The sequence below is a fragment of the Papio anubis genome, unplaced genomic scaffold, assembly GCF_008728515.1.
Source record: "Papio anubis isolate 15944 unplaced genomic scaffold, Panubis1.0 scaffold225, whole genome shotgun sequence".
Classification (NCBI taxonomy): Eukaryota; Metazoa; Chordata; class Mammalia; order Primates; family Cercopithecidae; genus Papio; species Papio anubis.
This window is the reverse complement of record NW_022162295.1, coordinates 58,315-80,015: the sequence shown is the minus strand read 5'-3', so window position 1 is coordinate 80,015 and position 21,701 is coordinate 58,315. Positions and strand designations below refer to the sequence as shown.

Below are 21,701 nucleotides of genomic sequence, written 5' to 3'. Positions count from 1 at the left end.
GAGAATGTCAGACTGGATTAATTAAAAAGGACATAACCATATAGTTTCAATAAGAGGTATGTTCTAGATTCAAAGACACAAATAAGTGGAAAGTAAAAGGATGGAAAAGATATACTATGCAGATAGTAACTGAAAGACTGCTAGAACTATTATACCAATATCAGAAAAAATTACCTTAATGCAGATAATATTACTAGAGACAAAGAAGGACATTTTATAGTGGTAGAACAGTTAATTTATCTGGAAGATATAACAATTAAAAACAGATATGTATCTGTGTACCTAACAACAGAGCCCAAAATACATGAAGTAAAAACTGATGGAATTGAAAGGGGAAATATACAGTACAACATTCATAGTTGGAAACTTTATTCTCCACTCTTAGTAGTTGGTGGGACAACAAGACAGAGAATCAACTAGTATGTAGAAGACCAGAACAACACTATCAACCAACTTGATCTGCTCACATCTAAGGAACACTGCACCCAACAGCAGCAGAATCCATATCCTTTTCAAGGCCATTCTCCAGAATAGAGCATTTTGTATGCAATAATACAAGGCTTAATAATTTTTTTTTATTTTCATTTTTTTGAGTCAGGGTTGTTCTCTGTCACCAAAGCTGGAGTGCAGTGGCATGATGAGGGCTTACTGCAGCCTTGACCTCCCAGGCTCAAGTGACTACAGGCATGCACCACCACGCCCAGCTGATTTTTAAATTTTTATTAAATTAGAAAATATAGTGAGACAAGGTCTCACTGTATTGCTCAGTCTGGTCTCGAACTCCTGAACTCAAGTAATCCACCCGCCTCGGCCTCCCAAAGTGCTAGGATTAAAGGCATAAGCCACTGTGCCTGACCAAGTCTTAATAATTTTAAAGAGATTGAGATCATACAAAGTATGTTCTCAAAAAACAATGGAATTAAATTAGGAGTTTGTTTTTCAAACCAGGACACTTTTAACAAGCATAACAATAATAATTACATCAGAACAACAGGCATACATTAAAATGCTCTTGAGCAAATCAGAACCTGTGCTCATCCTGCCTTTAGCAAGGAATCCGTTATACAGTTCCCATCCAATCCATGCTTTAGTCATCTCCAGTGTGAAACCTGCCTCACCCTGTAGGCCTTTGAGTTTGCAATGCCTCGGTTAGACCAGTATGAATTGGGTCTTTGTAGGAAACATGCACTTTATTTTCCAATGAATTAGTCTTAAACTCTACCATGCTCCATTCCTATTTTATCTTTTACATTTGTATTGATATTAGGCGTAGTGTGTGTATATATTTATGGGGTATATGAGATATTTTGATAGAGGCATTGAGTGCATAGTAATCATGTAAGAGTAAATGGGGCATCCATCACCTCAAGCATTTATCATTCTCAAGTACACATGAAAAATCTACAAAATTAATCATATACTGGGTCATATATCAATATTAAAAATATTGGTACATTCATAATATAGGCTATATATATATTTGAGACCAGGTTATGAAACTGGCTAGTTTTTGTATTTTGGTAGAGACAGGGTTTTACTACATTACCTAGGCTGGTCTCAAACTCCTGGTGTCAAGCGATCCATCCACCTCAGCCTCCCAAAGTGCTCGATAACAGGCGTGAGCCACCATGCAGGCCAATAATATAGAAATTTTATAAAATAACACTTTGGTCATAAGTAATAATATTGAAAATGGAAACAACTTTTTAAAAAAGTATCTTCCAACTAGAAATTTAGAATTTCTTCTATTAAACAGCAAAAGGATGAAAATAAAGATTTTAAAATATCATTAAATTTCTAAAAGTCAAATTTAAAATTACACATAAAAATTTACGAGATACAAGAAATCATTGCTCAGACTAAGGTAGCAAAGGTTTTCCCCTATATTTTCTTTTAGTGGTTTTATAGTTTCAGGTCTTATGTTTAAGTCTTTTATCTACTTTGAGTTGATTTTTATATGTAGTGTGAAATAAGAGCCCAATTTCATTCCTCTGCATGTGACGTCTAGTTTTTCCAACACAATATATTGCAGAGACTGTCCTTTCCTCGTTGTGTGTTCCTGATATCTTCATGGAAAATTTATTGGTTCTACATGTGTGAGTATATTCCTAGGCTCTCTATCTCTATCATCTCTATCCACTGGTCTATGTATCCGTTCTTATGTGAGTGCCATATTGCTTAAATTACTGTAGTCTAGCAGTGTATTGCAAGTATGATGCTACCAGCTTCATTCTTTTTGTTCAAGATTGCTTTGGTTATGTGGGATCTGTTGTGGTTCCATAAAAATTTTAGAATTTTTTTCTACTTCTGTAAAAAATCATTGGAATTTTGATAGGGATTGCATTGAATCTTTGATGGCTTTGGGTAGTATGGAGATCTAAATAATATTAATTCCTCCAATCCATGGACACAGGATCTCTTTCCTTTTATTTGTGTCATTCACAATTTCTTTCATTAATGTATTATAGATTTCAGTATATAGATCATTCACCTCTTTGATTAAATTTACTCCTAAGTATTTTATTTTATTTTATTATGGTACAGTAAATGAGATTGTTTCATTAATTATTTTAGGATAGTCTGTTGTTACTATATAGATATGCTACTGATTTTTTATGTTGATTTTGTATCCTGTAACTTTACTGAATTTATCAGTTCTAACACCTTTTGGTGGAGTCTTTTGGGTTTTCTACATAGAAGATCTTTCATAAAAAAGACAATTTTATTTCTGCTTTTACTTTTTGGATGTCTTTATTTCCTTTACTTGCTTAATTGGTATGGCTAGAACTTCCAGAATTATACTGAATAGAAGTGATAAGAGGGAGCATCCGTGTCTTATTTATGAACTTAGAGGAAAAGCCTTGAACTTTTCACTGTTGAGTATGATATTAGCTATGGGCTTGTCATATAGGCCTTGACTGTATACAGCACAAGAAAATTTAAGGGAATTGCTCTGTGACCGTGGTCTGGGCAATAATTTTTTGGATAGGACCCCAAAAGCACAGGCAATGAAAAACAAAAATGGACACATGGGATCGTATCATACTAAAAAGCCTCTGCACAGCAAGGGAAAAAACTAGCAGAGTGAAGATAAAATCCATGGACAGGGAGAAAAGATTTGCAAATAAAATATTTTCTTTTCTTTTTCTTTTCTTTTTTTTTTTTTTTTGAGCCAGAGTCTCGCTCTGTCACCCAGGCTGGAGTGCAGTGGTGCAATCTCAGCTCACTGCAACCTCCACCTCCCTGGTTCAAGCAATTCTCCTGCCTCAGCCTCCCAAGTAGCTGGGACTATAGGCGCCCGCCACCACACCTGGCTAATTTTTGTATTTTCTAGTAGAGATGGGGTTTCACCATGTTGGCCAGGCTGGTCTTGAACTCCTGGCCTCAAGTGATTCACCCACCTCTGCCTTCCCAGCATTATAGGCCTGAGCCACCACACCCACCCCAAATATTTTCTATAGGGGTTAGTATTGAAAATATATGAGGAACTCAAACACCTCGATAGCAAGAAAACAAATAACCTGATTAAAAAATCGACAGAGGACTTGAACAGACATTTCTCAAAAGAAGACACACAAATGACCAACAGATATATGAAAAAATGCTCAACATCTCTCATTATCAAGGAAATTCAAATTAAAACGATGAGATATCATTTACACCTGTTAGAATGAGTGTTGTCAAAAAGACGAAAGATAACAAGTGTTAGGGTGTGGAGAAAAGGGAATCCTGGTATACTGTGGGTAGGAATGTTACTTAGTACCGCTCTTTTGGGAAAACAGTATGGAAGCTCCTCAAAAAACTAAAAATAAAATCACAATATCATCCGGCAATCTTACTTCTGGGTGTATATGCAAAGAAACTGAAATCAGTCTGTCTGAGAGCTCACTGCACTTCCATGTTCACCGCAGCATTACTTTCAATAGCTGAAAAATGAATGCAGCCTAAGTGTCCGTTAGTGGATAAATGGATTAAAAACTGTTGTCTATATATATAGTGGAATACTATACAGCCTTTAAAAGAAGGAAACGCTGTCATTTGCAACAACATGAATGAACCCAAAGGACACTATGTTAACGAAAGCCAGACGGAGAAAGGCAAATACCGCTTGTTTTCACTTACATATGGAACCTAAAAGAGACAGATTCACAGAAGCTGAGAGTAGATCGGCAGTTACCAGAGGCTAGGGGTGAACGTAGAGAAGGGGGAGACGTTCGTCAAAGGATGCAACGTTTCGGACAGGAGAAATAAAGTTGTAGTGATCTATTGCACAGCACGGTGACCATAGTTAATAATAATGTATTGACTATTTTAAAACTGCTAAAGTAGTTTTTAAATGTTCTTACTACAAAAAATGATAAGCAGGTGAGGTAGTACAAAGGCTAATGAGCTTGATTCAACCTTTTTACAATGTGTATACAAATGGAAACATCACATTTTATCTTAAATATGTGTACAATTATTATTTCTCGATTTTTAAAAAGTGGAATTACAAACAAAAAGTAGAATAATACTTGATTTTAAAAGTTTATGAGATATATTTAAACCATATTAGAAGAATATTCATATTGTTAAGCATATGTCAATATAAATAAAAATATAAGAAAATGAACTAACTTCCCACTCAAAACTAGAAAAAAACCAAAAGAAAGCACAAAGTAAATTAAAAAAAAGATAAAAGCAGAATTTGATCAGATAGAGAATACAAAGACAAGAGATATAATGAATGACTCAAAACTCTGGTGATTAATAAAATGAAATACACAAACCATTTAAGAAAAAATGGGGAATATAAATAAAATAATAAATGACACAGTAAAAATAAAAGTCATAACAGATGACCTACCCACCTTTATTAAAAAAATTCAGAACATATATGTGTTGGAGAATTTCTTGGGGACATATAATTTACTACCAAAATTGACCCTATTAGGGGTAGAATGCTTAAGAAGGCCATTTTCTATGGAAAACAGAGAAAATTACCAAGGAACTTCTACTCGCCCACACACACACACACACACACACACACACAGAGAGAGAGAGAGAGAGAGAGAGAGAGAGAGAGAGAGACAAAGGGCTCAGGTGCCTTCACAGGGAAATTCTACCAAACATATAAAGATCATGGATCATGCCACTCTGATGCCAAATAAAGTTTTCCAAAACATACAAAATGAAGGAAAACTCACAAATTTAGTTTTAGGAGTAGAAGAATGATTCAACAGAAAGAAATTCAATAATGCAATTTACTGTGGAGAAGAAATTGATGCTCCCCATTGGGTCTGACAAGTTTCAACACCCATTCTTGATTTTTTTTTTTTTTTTTGCTTTTTGAGACGGAGCCTCGCTCTGTCGCCCAGGCTGGAGTGCAGTGGCCGGATCTCAGCTCACTGCAAGCTCCGCCTCCCGGGTTTACGCCATTCTCCTGCCTCAGCCTCCCGAGTAGCTGGGACTACAGGCGCCCGCCACCTCGCCCGGCTAGTTTTTTGTATTTTTTAGTAGAGACGGGGTTTCACCGTGTTAGCCAGGATGGTCTCGATCTCCTGACCTCGTGATCCGCCCGTCTCGGCCTCCCAAAGTGCTGGGATTACAGGCTTGAGCCACCGCGCCCGGCCCATTCTTGATTTTTTAATAAAAACCCTGAAAATAGTAAGGTATGGGCATCTCCTCTGTTTTCTCCTTCTGTCAGTCTGTCTGTCTCCGCAGGAGACCTTTCCAGGATGATCTGGAATAGGAAGAGAGTGCCTATTATCTCCTGCCCTTATCATTTTTACAGAAGGCATTAACCACTGCAGTTAGTCTACAAGACACTTATTGGGGGCATAAAAATTGGGTATGATGAAGTACATCTATTTCTGCTTGCAGATAATATGATAGTAAAACTGGAAAACACTGGAGAACCAGTGATAAAACTAACACAACATTAAGAGAATTCAGAAAGCAAGCAGGATATAAAAATTACATGAAATAATGGAAATGCTTATATTCATGATTAATAAGCAATTAGAGGACACTGGAAGAGAAAATACCATTCAAAATGTATCAAAAAGATAGATAATAGTCTCACAAATGAACTTAATAAGAAGTATGAAAACCCTGTGCGAAGTACCTATGAACAAATAGAAAATGTAATCCTTGTTATTTATAGGATAACTCAATATTATAAAGATGCAGATTCTCCCTCAGTTAATTTAATAGAACCCCAATAAAATATGAAAAAGTTTTTTCTGAAGCTATATATGTTGAGATTAAAGTTAATTTGGAAGAATACATATGTAAGAATACATGAAAATACTGAATAAGATGAACAGCTAGCCCTAGCCCAACCAGATATTAAAACACACACAAAGTCTTTATAATTAACACAATGGTATAAGCAGATTACTCATTAATTAGCTATTGAAAAGAAATACAAAAATAGATCCAGGTATACATGGAAACTTAGCAGATGATAATTATGGTATTTCAAATTAGAGTGACAAAGTTGAACTTTTGAATAAGTAGTGTGGGAAGACCTGGATGGTTATATGGAAAATATTTAAGTTACATCAATACTTTATATGTTACTTAAGACTGTGATTCAAATGGATCAGAGATGTAAGTGTAGAAGATGAAATCACAGAGATACCAGAATAAATCCTGGGCAAACCCTTTTATAACTTAGGGGAAAGTTATCGGGAAAGGTTCTAATTATTTCCCCAAATCCAGATGCAAAAAATATTGATAAATTTGACTCGAGAAACGTGTAAAATTTCATGATCAGTAACATATAACCAAAATCAAAAGACAAAGGATAAATGGGAAGAAATTATTTGCAACTTATGCCACAGAAAAATGCCTGTGACATGTAAAATTTGAGGATAAGATATGAAAAAATTTGATAGAAAATTGTGCAAAGGACAAAAAAGATAATTTGCTAAAATATAAAAGATAGTCCTAAATATTTCTTTTTTTTTTTTTTTTGAGACAGAGTCTCACCCTATTGCCCAGGTTGGGGTGCAATGGCACAATCTCAGCTCACTGCAACCTCCATCTCCCAGGTTCAAATGATTCTCTTGCCTCAGCCTCCTGAGTAGCTGGGATTACAGGTGCCCACCACCACGCCCAGCTAATTTTTGTATTTTTAGTACAGATAGGGTTTTACCATGTTGGCCAGGCTGCTCTTGAACTCCTGACCTCATGATCCGCCTGTCTCAGCCTCCCAAAGTGCTGGGATTACAGGCATGAGCCACCATGCCCAGCTGGTTCTAAATATTTTTAAATGTTCAATATACTCATAATTAACAAAACACAAATTAGAACCATATTGTCATATCACTTTTTACCCCTTAGCTTGGAAAAATCTAGCAAATTTGAAAATTCACTATCGACAAGACTATTGAAAAATAGGTATCATCTTTCATTGATAGTGGGAATGAGAAATGGAGAAAACTTCCCTATGAGAAGGAAATTTGACAATATATGATAAAATTACACATGTACCCTTTGACCTAGAAATCTTACTTCTGGAAATTTACCCTGAAAATACACCTTCAACAGCATAAAAATTGGCATGCACAAAGTTGTATGATTCAGTATTATATGTATTTGCAAAATATTGGAAGCTGTGAAAATACCCCAACAAAGTAGATTAATTTAAACATTATGATATTTACATGCAATAGAATACTATGCAGTTATGTAAAAAGGATAAGTAAGAGCTGCATTAACTGGTGTATTTCCAAGGTGCAATATTGAAGAAGTTGAAGAGTCAGAATGGAAAAGTTTTGTATAGCATGTGATGTTTGATGTCAGAAAGGAAGTAGAATTAGAAAATAGTTATTTGTCTGTTTATTTATGGAAAAAGAAAAATAAACCAGAAATTGATGAAATGTATTATTATGTAGAGGAGGTGTCTGTGTATGTGTATGGCAGAAACAAGTAGAAGCAATGGGGTGGGATGGCACTTCTCGTGATATTTCTTGTTTCATCTTGTACAGTGTTGATTTTTGGGATCATGTTAAAACTTCACGTATTCAAAAATAGAATTAAATCCATAATAATGAGGAAAAGCCCTAAAGTGTAATACAAATAGAAACAAATGAACTCAGCTCCACTTTAAATTAATAGCATAACCACACTGGAGAAAAAAAAACTAAATCAAATAACTTTTGAGCATAGCATTTTGATTACTCTCTTGTATTCTTAGCTTAAAGGGGGAGAGCAGAAACATCTGAAAACACATTCTGAACTCAGCCTAGAGGTCTTCTTTTCATTGTAGCCTGGTTACTGTAATTCTGAAACTAGATCATGTATATTGCACTTTGAGCAAATTAAAAAATATATTAATTTTGTTAAAAATTGGAGGGAAAGTTCAAAGACAAGGAAGGATTTTATGGGTGACATCAGTACATGCTCATTAATTTCTAGTGTGTAATGAAATAGTATTATTATATCATAATATAATGTCCTCTAAAAGGTCTCAAAGCAGTAATACTTCAGAGCAACTAGATTTGTTTTCTAAATATCATTCTCTATTAAAAGGAACCAAGGGGGCCGGGCATGGTGGCTCATGCTTGTAATCCCAGCGCTTTGGGAGGCCAAGGCAGGTGGATCACGAGGTCAGGAGATCGAGACCATCCTGGCTAACATGGTGAAACCCTGTCTCTACTAAATATACAAAAAAGTAGCCGGGGGTGGTGGCGGAGCTTGTAGTCCCAGCTACTTGGGAGGCTGAGGCAGGAGAATGGCTTGAACCCGGGAGGCGGAGTTTGCAGTGAGCCCAGATCAGACCACTGCACTCCAGCCTGGGCGACAGAGCGAGACTCCGTCTCAAAAAAAAAAAAAAAAAAAAAAAGGGGAACCAAGGGGAAATTTTGAATTCAAGGGTAGGGAAAAAGAAAATATGAGTGGCAATCCTGTTGCTCCAGAAAGTAAGTGGGGAAAGAAAGGTAACTAAGTGAGGTGAAGGCTCTGCTAACCAGTTCATATGGGAACCACTTCCCAATGTACGCTTATATCGAATCATCCCCTTGTATGCCTTCAATGCATACTATTTTGTTTGTCTCTTATCCCTCAATAAACCTGGGGAAAATTTAAAATTTTTTCAAGGTAAAAAAATTGAGACAAATGTCAAACAATAAATATTGGGGACATGCTAAATACAGGAGTCAGCTTCAAGAGGCTCCTATTGTCGAAATCTTGGATGATTTGAGAATAACAATAAATAATGACAGTAATGGGTTAAAGTGCATTGAATAAAACAAGAAACCATGAGTCTCTACAGAAAGTAATACTAGAAAAAGAGGAGGAGTGCTTCCTATGATATGATACCAACTAATGAACGTGGAGGAACAGTGAAATTAGAAAATCACCATTTTACAAGCAGCAAGCAAGAATCATCAATGCATGTTGAAACTAAGATAGTTAAACATTTTCAAATAATTTCCCCAAAGAACAGTCAGCCATTTGAAAAGAAAAATAAGTAGCTTGACAGTGGAGACACTGGCAGATTCCAGCTCCACTAAGTGATCAGTGTGACCCACGGTGAGATAAACCGACGTCGTGCATTTCCTACAATAACGCACCAAGAAAAGCAACATCACTTATGTCATATATCTTCCCAAAATGCATAACCTGCATCTGATCAGGAGAAAGACTCACACAGAGGTGCATTCTACAAAATACTTTTGTCTACGGAAACTACTGTGCGGTGAAACATCAAGAACGGCCACAACCTGTTCTGGACTAAAAACAGACCAAGTGGACACAGTAACTAGCAAAATGTGTGATCCTGAATGGGTTCTTGGGCTATATGGGAAAAATGCTATTGAAGGTATTATTGGATCAGTTAGAAAAATTAGACTATGTGCTGTAGATTAGATAATATTATAGAAACTTACAGGATTAGTTTTACAAATTTATTTGTAAACTTGTGAATATTTCCAAGAGAACAGTTTTAAAAATTGGGGGACAATTTAAAAGCTGATCTATCTGGAGATGCAAACAACCTAGAACAGCAATAAATAAACAAATAAATGAACAAATTCAGAGAAGTAACAATAATAGATGTTAAGAAAATAAAAGGCCATAGTAATTTTTTTTAAAGTGATACTGGGGGGCTGGCACAGGGCTGCCATGTTGCATCAGGACAGTAATGATGACACTGAAGACATTTCAGTGTTGGATGCGGAAGAGACAACTAACAAAACAAAACAATCCAAAATCAGATATCCAGCGGCCTCACTTTTCCAGTTATTCTTTCGAGTCAGTGCAGTTGTGGTCTATCTTCTTTGCAAATTGGTCAGCAGCAGTTTTACTGCTTGTATGGTGACAATTATCTTGTCGTGTGACTTTAGGGCAGTGATGAATGTCACAGGTGGACTAGTGGTGGGTCTACAGTGTTGGAATCACATGATGAAGATGGAAAGAGCCACTGGGTGCTTGAGTCCAGAAAGGCATCCTCTCGGGAGGACGAACCTGTTTCAGAGGCTGAATCGAACCTTTTGGTTGAGACTTAATGCCTGTCCAGTGCTGTGGGTGATATATTTCTTTTGTGGCCTCTTCTCCTTCAGGGTAGCTAGCCGTGGTTATCATGGGTGTGGTGCTACAAGGTGCCAACCTATATGGCCACATCAGGTGTAAAGTAGGCAACAGAAAGAACGTAACAGCATGGGTCCCTCATACTTGGAAGGCAGTTTTTAAGACAAAATGCTGAAGATGATCAGACTTTGTGAACGGAGAGAGAATGCGTATGTGCTTTGTTACATTGGGGAACAACCAAAGAGATTGTTGACTCTGAACATTTTAGACCTCAGTCCATGATGCAACAAGGAGTGGTGGCTTTGTTTTTCACTTAAAAACTGTAGTTAAAGCAAAGCAAAGTCGTTTCCTTATTAAGGTTTTATACCCTTTCCAGTAGTTGGGGCTAGAAGGCATGTTGTCACTGGAGACACTGCCAACATTTGTTTTATGGTGTACATAAAATATACACATAGTCATGTAATATCAATATATTCCAAACTAATGAAAGTGTGTTTATTTACATATGTAATGGAGCACTTTGTATTTTGGTCCATAGAACATAGAAGGATGTTCTTAGTCTGTCTCAAGCTCTGTGTGTTTACATATTATTTCTGTAGATTATTTTCAGAAGTTAGTTTTGCTTCCACAGTAAGAGTGAGCAGCTTGGCTCATGTACACCTCAGAAATTATTGCTAATTTTTAATATATACTTCATGTTGAAATTTCTTAGACATACACAAGAAAGTAAACACCACATTCGGCCCAGCGATGTTAACTAGTTTCTAAAATGTTATTTATTTTTATTTGTAACGAGCCATTTACTTAAGTTTATGTAAAGGGATACTTTATGCTTAAGGGATAGCAGAGGTGGTTGCTGTTCTATTTATTGTATAGAAAACATGGCCAGATTTTACTTTCCAACTTACTGGAAGCTCTTCCGTGGACCTTGAGCTAATACAATATATCTTTTGTCACCAAAAGAGTATTATTCTTATGTCATAATGAGAACAATAATTTATGTGCTTGGCATAATAAATGCCTAAAAGACATTTTATTTTATGACTGTATTCTTTGTCTTGCTATAATGGGGATATTGTAAATCATGTATTTGTATAATATTGACAGTATGTATTAAAGCAATAGGTGTAACGGTAAACAAAAACATAAAAACACAAAAAGAGCTTCTACAAATAAAAAGGCCAACAGTCTAGTTTTAAAATGAGCAAAAGACTTAAACAACGCTTCATAAAAGAAGATATTCCAATGGCTGGTAAAAATTTGAAAGAAGTTCTATGAAATCAAAACCAGAATGAAATACCAGAATGGCAGGCTGGGCGCTGTGGCTCATGCCTGTAATCCCAGCACTTTGGGAGGGCCGAGGCGGTGGATCACGAGGTCAAGAGATCAAGACCATCCTGGACGATATGAAGAAATCCCATCTCTACTAAAAATACAAAAAAAAAAAAAAAAAAATAGCTGGGCATGGTGATGCAGGCCTGTAGTCCCAGCTACTCGGGAGGCTGAGGCAGGAGGATTGCTCAAACTCAGGAGGCGGAGGTTGCGGTGAGCCAAGATCGTCGAGACTCCGTCTAATAATAATAATAATAAAGAAATATCAGAATGGTGACAAAAAGAATGGCAAGGCCACATTTCATCAAGGGTATACACCAGAACTCATTCATGGCCAATGTGTGATAAACGTAACTGCTTTAGAAATCTCTGTAGTAATATTTATTACCACTAAACGCATTGCCTTCCTTGTGATCTGGATATTCTGTTTTCAGTCAGATAACCAAGAGAAATGAACACATATATCCATCAAAAGACAAGAGTATTCATGTCAGCTTTATTCATAACATCCCGAAGTTTCAAACAACCCAAATATCCATTGGCATAGGAACAAATAAATAGCGTGTGGTGTATTCACACAAAGAACTATCGTGCACAGCAGTAAAAAGTAATGAATGACTGGTAATGTAGCCATAAGGGTACATCTCACAGACACTGCACTGCGTGAGAGAAGCCGGAGGTTAAATGGATAGTACTGCATGACCACATCTATGCAAACTGCAAGACGAGGCAAAACTAGGCTTCTGTGGCCAAAGGCTGAATAGTTGGTTACCCAGTATCGGTACTGACTTGAAGATGGCCCAGCCACTGGGAATTACATAATTATGTATTTGTTATATATAATAATCCAGGTGCTATACATATGCTATTCATATACATACGGTATACACATGCCAAATAGTTCACTGAGCCATACTTTTAAGATGGGTGCATTTTTGTTGTGTGTGTATTATCCCTTGACAGTGCTGTTTTGAATGACAAGGGAAGGGCGCTTTTTCAAAATATGAAACCACGAAACATGTAGCCCAGAAGTACAGTTTTGGGAGTGGGAGGGATGTTTCTCAAAGCAGAGCTCGGGGCAGCCACGGAGCAGCGGATGCGCGGTGAGGGGCGCGTGGGCAGCCGGGCGGCTCCGTGGCCTGGGAACTGAAAGGCGCTTCCTGGCAACGCTGCCAGGGTCCCGCCGCCCCCGCCGAGGTGCAGCCCGACCCGCCGCTGCGCGGGCAGCCCAGGTCTTCCCCAGAACCTCCAGAGCCGAGGACCCAGCGCCAAGCCAGGAGCAAAGCAGCGCGCCAGGCTGGAGCTGTTCGTCACTACGGCCGCGTCTGCGCTTCGGTTTTGAGCACCGATCAGTTACCTAACCTCTTAGGACTAACAGCCAGTCTTCTGGTGGCGCTCGCTTTCACCTACTTTTTATTTCCCTTTCTATTCCTGCGAGCTAGGGGGAGCAAGTGTAAATCCCGCCCGCTTCTCCCGGGCTGAAGATGGAGAGGCTGAGGCGGGTTGGAGAGTGCACACTGCGCATGCTCCGCAGAGCATCCCCGCAGGTCGACCGGGGCGAGGGAGCTACATGAAAGCCTGTGGCTTCTGCTTTGAACAGTCTTAACCTTGCATTTTGCTTTCACACTTAACGCCTAGAAAGCTTGCTTTGATTTTTCCCCAACCTTCCAGTTCATTTAGCTTTAAAAAACAAAATCTCCTTCCAGGAAGAGGGGAGGGGCTTTCCAAGGTAAAATGCTCAGACGTATCAAGTTGAGCTACTCAGTCTAATAAATGAAGCAAAGCATTCCAAAGGCCAGAGGGGATCACCTTGCATTCATCCATAATAGCACGTTGAAATATGCAAGAAAGGAAAAGAATAAAGAGCATAGGGATGTAAAAACAGTATTGCATTTTCTTGTCCACTCATTGAATTGTAAAAATAGTAATAACAACAACTCTGAGGACACTTCTTATTTACTGATATTTTACAAAATCACTCAAGTAACAGTCTATTTCTATTATAAACAACTTGTGAATATTTTAACTCATGCTCAAAAAAATAAATAATACGGTAAGGAGTCCACAACTTTCATCAACTAGCCAAACAACAAATGTCTGCTGAGCTCCTCCTCAGGAAGGCAGTATGGTATCGTGATTAGGACTGAAACATTGGAGCCAACTGCCTGGCTTTTAACATCCTCAGTCTACTAGCTGTGTGACCTTGGGGTAAGTGACTTAACTTCTCTGTGCTTTTTCTCTAGATGCAAAACGGAAATAATGTTGTGAGAGTTGCCCTGGTCCATCTTATGTGATCAATGTCGGATGATTATTTTTGCTTATGTTCCTATTACTGTGTTAAGAAGGCAAGCACAAAAGAATTGTTTCTATTTGCAGCATTCTTGCAGCACACTCAGGCGCGGTGGCTCACGCCTGTAATCTCAGCACTTTGGGAGGCCGAGGCGAGCAGATCAGTTGAAGTCAGGAGTTCCAGAAGAGCCTGGCCAACATGGTGAAACCCTATTTCTACTAAAAATACAAAAATTAGCCAGGTGTGGTGGTGGGTGCCTATAATCCCAGGTACTCAGGAGGATGAGGCACGAGAATCGCTTGAACCTGGGAGGTGGAGGTTGCAGTGAGTCCAGATGACACCACTGCACTCCAGCCTGGGCGACAGAGTGAGACTCGTCTCTTATGTGGAGATGACATATTTCTATAAGCAATGAAGGAACAATAAATCATCATCTAATTGATTTTTAAAGTACTCAGATTTCGGCACAGAAAATTACAGATTAGGGCAGAGTATGATAAATGCTCATATTCCCCTGAAGCCTACAGGTGTGGTACAGGTGTTGGAGATGGAAGAATGCAAGCGTCAGAGTCTTCATGAAAGAGGGGACCTTATAGGCCATGTGCACCTAAGTAGGAGGGATGTGCTGGGCAGAGGAAGATGAGAATGCCAGAAAGAGTCCTGGAAAGGGGGGAGCTGGGCGAGTTCAGCACCGCACAGAGACAGAAAGGTGATGCCAGGGAGATGACAGCTCCACTGTTGAAAAACAATATTGTCATTAACAACTGCACTCCACTCCACTTCATGCCTATCCAGAAACGAGGGGGAACACACCAGAGGAATACAGGCCCATGCCACCATGCTCAGCTAATTCTTTAGTATTTTTTGTAGAGACAGCATTTTTGCATACTACCCAGGCTGGTCTTGAACTCTTGGGCTCAAGTGATCCGCCTGCCTCGGCCTCCCAAAGTGCTGGGGTTACCGGCGTGGGCCACTGTGCCTGGACGAACAAAGCTATTTGACAATATTAAAGAAACAGTTATCACACCCTTACATAAATCTATGAATAGCACTTACAAAATATTTTCTAAGAATTTTTTGGAAGTGATAGAAATGTAAGATTCTTAGTGGATTTGCTACACTGTTGAGATTGCAATACTTACATGGTGTAAGACTAACTTTCTGAATGATTATGACAAATTAAATCGTAAATGCCATTTTTGGTTTTCGGAATATGAAAATACATGGGATGAGGCGCACTTCATGCTTCCGCCAAACGGAATGTCTTTGGTTTCTTGCCTTAGGATCTACCTAGCTCCTACCTTTAACATTCCTTTCTACCTCTACTGTTTATTGCTACGTGTTAGTCTCTCTTTTCTGTAAGAAAGGCATAAATCTGGAGTGCTTTTTTCCAAATATTCCCGCAGAAAGCCACCTTTCCAAGCACAGAATCTTACCAGTGCCCAGGAGTTCAGCCGACTTAGCACGAAGAGTGCGATGAAAGGGCTGCTTTCAGCAAACCGTCTCGACCCTGGGCGACGGCGGCCACGGGAGGTCAGGGAGCGCTGGAGGAAACCTGCACGGGGTAGAAACGGCCGGAGGAAGGCGGAGCGCGGGCTGGCTCTCAAGGTGCCCACCCCGGGGACCTCTCTTCAGGCTCCCTGCGGGATCCCCAGCCTCCCCTCCCCCTCGGAGCTCCGCCCCCTTCCTGGCCTCAAACTCCGAGTCCATTCAAACCTCGCCTTCCTCGCCCTGCGCGTTGTCAGGCGTGTAATTGGGGAAACTCCTCCCCGCCGGGACCGCCTCAGAGGCGCTGCCAGAGGACAGCCGCCCGCCTGCCCCCGCCTCTCCGCGCGGCGACCGCACAGCGCTCACAGCCCGGCCTGGGCACCCGCGCCCGCTCGCTGCTCCAGGCGGGGTGGGCGGCGCCGCGCCAGGGGGTCCCCGGCGCCCATTGCTCCCCCACCCGGCTGCGCGGACCGGCGCCACTGTGCGGGCGGGGGCGGCGCGCCGCGAGGGGCCGGCGTCCCGTGTGCGTCCCGTGTGCGCCCCGCGGGGGCGCGGCCAGCGCCGGAGTAGACTCCTGTCCCGCCCGCCGCCAGCAGCCTCGGAGGAAGCCGGGCCAGAGAGGGCCGGCGGGGACGAGGTCCGCGCTGCAGGAAGCCGCGCCCGGCCGAGGCCCCGAGCTCCACGGCACCATGGCCCCGAAGCTGCTGCTCCTCCTCTGCCTGTTCTCGGGCTTGCACGCGCGGTAAGTGGCGCGGGGGCCGCATCCCCGGAGGCCCCGAGCTGGGCGACAGGGCGGCGGGGGGCGCTGTCTGTCGGAGTCCCTGGCGCGCCAGCCGTCGGCTGGGCTGCGGCACGGCGGGCCGGGAGGGGACGGGAAGTCGGCCCACACCTCACCTGTCCCAGCTCCCTTAGACTGCTTTCTCCTCTGCAGCCGGGAGTGTGGGGACTCAGATTAATGGCTCGTCTCCTGAGGCTTTTAGGATCTGGTGATTTTAAGGGGTTTTGAAAACCAGGATCATGGGGCAGGGGCCATTTCTGGCTCCTTACCGACCCCTAATTCCCACCTCAGCTGTTTCAGGGGGCTCTCACACACACACTTTGGCTGACATTCTCTGTCATTTCCATCACTCTGAAATTTCCAAGAACCCGGGAACCGTGGTTCTAACTGCCCAGTTTAGACCGGGCTGGAAAGAGCTAATGCATTGGAGGCAGGTGCGGGGGGATTGGGACCAGGTGGGCAGCAGAAAGCCCTGCTTGTCTGAGAGGACTCCCCTGCCAGGTCCTGCAAACACACACACACACACACACACGCACACCTACCTACCTTCCAGATCAGCCACTTTCACACACAGGAACACACGCACTCCCACCCCCATAAAGCACGCATGTTGAAATGGATAATAAGGCTTCTGCCTGGTAATGTAAGAAATTATCTCACCATAAATTCCGCAACCTTCCTCCCAGCACACCAGCCAGCTAATGGGAGCTTAGAACCACTCCAGAGGAGACTAAGAGGGCGCATGAGGATACGAAGACAGTGGGACCCAAAGGGTTAAACCCTGTTGCTGTAAACACAACTGGAGATTCTGGGTTTAGTTTCTTTAATTCTGTCTCTCTGGCTGGATCTCTGGCCAGAACTTGCCGATTGCCCTGTGATTTAAAAATCGGAGCAGTGTCTGGCCTTCCCCTTTTCCCACCCTAGGAAGCTCAGCGTGCCCCTAGCCCCTAAACCCTCTTGTTTTGACGCTTCTCCATTTCCTGGCTCTGGGAGCCAGAGAATCAGAGGGCGTCCTTGCGCGCACAAGCCTGGCCACCATCAGGCCTTTTCATTCATATTTGTGAACTCTCAAGGAGCTAGGAAGACACATGAATAAATCCTACTAAACATCAAGGGGCCCCCAGTTCTCACTCCTGAACTGGGCAGAGGAGCTTACCCTGAGGGAGGAAGCCCTGGCCGTCCCCCTTGCCACTGCTCCTCTTTGCTGAGTTGAGTGTGGAAGCCGACTCCACCGGTGACTCACCGGCAACTCTTTCAAAGAGACAGAGCACTCCTTGGGCCTTTCAGCTGAAGTTTCTTTCTATCTAAAGAGGCAGCTGGTGAAAGAGATGGAAATATGCTTTCTGAGGTTGCTTATTCCTGGTTGTGTCTCTGTTTAGAGGCAGAGAGGGAGGTAGACAGCACCGGGCGTAGCGTTGAGGCCCGCAGTCACATCTCTGCCACCTTTCTATTGCCACCAACTCAAACGAGTGACCGGCCCTTCGGGTTCAGTAATCAACTGTTTAGATCTCTGGATTCTTAACATTCTAAAAGAAGCACAGACTATCGTCCTCACTACTGCATGTGCTTAGGAAAATACCTTAGCCTCTGCCTTAAAACAGTCCTGTTACTGGGGATTCCCAAATATACGCAGAATCTCTTGGGATTCTTCATCCTTCCATTCTGCGAAGACAGACATAATGATTTTCATTTGTTCTGTATTTGGGTTGGTTTCCCAGCTTTCATAATAGAGCTTGCAGATCAGTTAAAAAATCCAAATTTTATACTAACTTTATTGCTATATGCCTCTTCTTTGAGAGTGTCTTTGTTCTCTGAATGGGTTGTACAGACATGTGAAGCAATCTGATGTGCAGTGTCATCTTTCAAAACTGTTTTGAATTCGGAGGGGGTTCTCATTTGCACTCTGAGTTCCTTCCTGCTGTGGAAGTTCCTTGGATGAGGGTCTGATGTCTGTGCTTTGTGGTGATGGCTCAGCAGCTCCCGAGGAGGGGGCCTCCCCATTTTGACACCCATGGGCTTCATAAAACGCACCGATTCCCACTCAGACCTTGGTGATGCCTTAACTGCTTTCTGAGGTTTAGGAACTCCTTTTAATGTTTAAAAATACTTCAGACTTTTTCTCGGTCCTTCTGCTTTAAGCAAAGGTGTAAGACATGAAGATAAGATCTGAGGGTTGAGTTGTTTTTTGACAATGACAATACATCACTGATTTATTTTTAAGAAAAAGCTAATTGCAGTAATGATGTTTAGGATCCAACAATGCAAGTAACAGTGCTCATAAAGACTATATATAATTCACTTAGAATTTAGGGAAAGAAAATATTTCTGTATTATCCACATTCTAATGGGTCCTCTGAGATGAGATTTCGTTTTCATGAAAGCAAGGATTTTCCTGTGGGCCTGGTGGTCTGGCACTAGCAATGTGAGGCTTCTATTTCATTTTCAGGATTTGAGGGAGAAGGGTGCTCACAGCCCAGGGACCTAGAGCATCTCGGCCTCACTCTTCCCACTGCCTACCCAACCAGGTTACACAGCTGGGGCCCTGATATGCCTGCTGAAGGGGTGGAAGAGAACGTTTCTGCTTGCTTTTTCTTGGTCCCCCTCACTGCCACCTGTACTGGCCTCGAAGGAGGAAGCTCTTGCAATTTCAGGAAAACCCTCTCATCGCCACTAGAGGGAGAATTAGACTTATTAGAATACCTGTAAGTAGCTGGAAGTAATTTTCAAAAACGAAGGCTGCGTATACAGAGAATGATGAAAAGCTGGTTACTGTGCTCGGTTTGTGTGTGTGTGACTATCAGGGCCATAGACAATAACAGACTGTGGAGTCTGTGGTCTGGCTCTGTAGTGGTGGGGGTAGGAGAGGGGAGGCGAATGGGAGGGGAGGGGAAGAAGAGAGAGGGGAAGAGACAGAGACAGCAGAGAGAGGGAGGAAGGCCCCTGGGCTGAATCGCCAAGTGTCCTGAGCATGTTGTGCCAGATTCTGCTGAGATGAGTTACCAGCCTCTCCTCACTGCTCCAGATGCCCTTGCTCTGTAGTGATCTGCCCTGTCCTGTGGGCAGTGCTTGATTCCCAGCTATCTAAATGCTTCAACCTGCTCTTTAAGTTTTAAAAAAATTTTGCAAGATGATAAAATTAACATTTCTGATAATACTCCTGATGACACAAAATATTTTAATTTTAAAATTTATTATTATTATTATTATTATTATTGTTTGAGATGGAGTCTTGCTCTGTTGCCCAGGTTGGAGTGCAGTGGCACTATCTCAGCTCACTGCAACCTCTGCCTCCTGGGTTCAAGCAATTCTCCTGCCTCAGCCTCCCGAATAGCCAGGACTACAGGCATGTGCCACCATGCCCAGATTTTTTTTTGTATTTTTAGTAGAGACAGGGTTGCACGCTGTTGGCCAGGCTGGTCTCGAACTCCTGATCTCAGATGACCCACCCACCTCAGCTTCCCAAAGTGTTGGGATTAGAGGCGTGAACCACCATGCCCGGCCAGATGACATGAAATATTTTAGAGTAACATTTAAAATTCTGTAGTATTACTTGTAAATGTTCACTTTTATAAATAATGAAATGCAACATATTCCTTACTGAATATGTGCCCCACATTTAAAAGTTCCTATCTATCATGAATATCAAATGTGCGTAAAAATCAACAGCAATGTATAGTTTCTGTGGATGATTTAATTTAACCTTCTAGCCAATAGGTACTCAAGGAATAGAATTACAGTTTAAGATCAGCGTAGGAAAAACGTAAGTGGGGAAGTCATTCTTTGAGACATATGCCGTATACTCATTGTCAAGATCTCTCGTTTATGTACATGCTCATCTAGGTTTAGACTATCTGGCCAACACTCTAGTCTACATTATGGCTAGTTAACACACTTTAAAAGACTCATGTATATATTACATAAGTATGCATATGTGTATATATGAAGACCTAAATTCAGTAGCAAAAATGAACGTGAAAATTTTTTTTTAAATTAACATCTTGTGAATTATAGATAATTTAGACAATTCTCAAACTTAAGTTCAAGAAACTCACATCCCAGAGCACAAGTGTCCTGACATGACACTGACATTCTGGCTCCCATCTGGGAAGCTAAACAGAAAAGAGTTCGTATCCAGTCAGGACAAATCTGCCTCCGTGCAGTTTTCGATTCTTTTTATTCTCTTCTGTGAAGAGAAAGTTACTAAAGCATGCACACTGACAAACTAGAAAGGAAAAGGTTGGTTTATTTCACATGCTTTCTTGCTGGGGTCAATGGTAGTCTGCCTGGAAATGCTGCTTTAAGGCAGAAAGAGACTGTCTGCTCTCTAAGCCCACGTGACTATAGTGTTGAGATGGCCTCACTCATTGAGAAAACCAGCTTGTCAAGTACAAGTGTGTGTCAATTATAAACCAATTTTTTTTTTTTAAACCAAAAACTGGGCCGGGCGCGGTGGCTCACGCCTGTAATCCCAGCACTTTGGGAGGCCGAGGCGGGCGGATCACAAGGTCAGGAGATCGAGACCATCCTGGCTAACACGGTGAAACCCCGTCTCTACTAAAAATACAAAAAATTGAGCCAGGAGAATGGCGTGAACCCAGGAGGCGGAGTTTGCAGTGAGCCAACATTGTGCCACTGCACTCCAGCCTGGGCGATAGAGCGAGACTCCGTCTCAAAAAAAAAAAGAACAAAACAAAACAAACAAACAAATGAAAAAAAAACCAAAAACTACAGAACCAAAAAAATAAAAAAATAAATAAAAATAAAAAAAAATTAAAAAGTAAAACTAGCTAGTCATCCTGAGGCCTCTCCATTCAGGCACCCCTGTCAGTGCGTGTCACCCGGGAGAGGAGGCTGTCCAGCTCATCTCTGCACAAAACAAGCTCAGAGATGCCCAGGCGTTCACTGAGACTCATTTACTAAGAAGTCAGAATGTTGAAGATGTATTCGAAAGCTTGGTTTTTCATGTCTGCGTTAGCCTGCTGTGCAGAAGATGAATCGGTTTGTGTGGACCGAGGCGTGTAAGATTGCCAGAGGGTCTTCACTAGTCACCTGCAGACATCTCTGTCCTTGCTTCCAACCTGAGTGCCGGCAAAGCAGACCCCCTCACACTGTCCAAGTGTCTAGACCCCCAGATTCCCGCCTCCAAGAGAAGCACAGAGTCAGACTCAACTATTTTGAATGAGTCCAGTCTGCAAAAGCTAATCTCACCTTCAAGTAAAATGAGGTCTTGATGGTTAGGGGTGGAAACAACATGATACAATCACCGTATGGAAAACCTCTAGAAGGTTTGTGCCT

The 21,701-nt window shown here is 41.5% G+C and overlaps 1 protein-coding gene across 1 annotated transcript in view; it reads left to right on the top strand.

The window, feature by feature from the left end:
• The first annotated feature begins 10,063 nt into the window (after positions 1–10,063).
• The window catches only part of LOC116272844, a 63,057-nt gene continuing 51,419 nt past the window's right edge, over positions 10,064–21,701 (top strand). The window contains 8 exon segments of the mRNA XM_031661675.1: positions 10,064–10,387; positions 10,390–10,471; positions 10,473–10,553; positions 10,555–10,647; positions 10,649–10,708; positions 13,027–13,185; positions 15,547–15,748; positions 15,886–16,370. Coding sequence (XP_031517535.1) covers positions 10,114–10,387; positions 10,390–10,471; positions 10,473–10,553; positions 10,555–10,647; positions 10,649–10,708; positions 13,027–13,185; positions 15,547–15,748; positions 15,886–16,370 — 1,436 coding nt within the window. The 5' untranslated portion in view covers positions 10,064–10,113.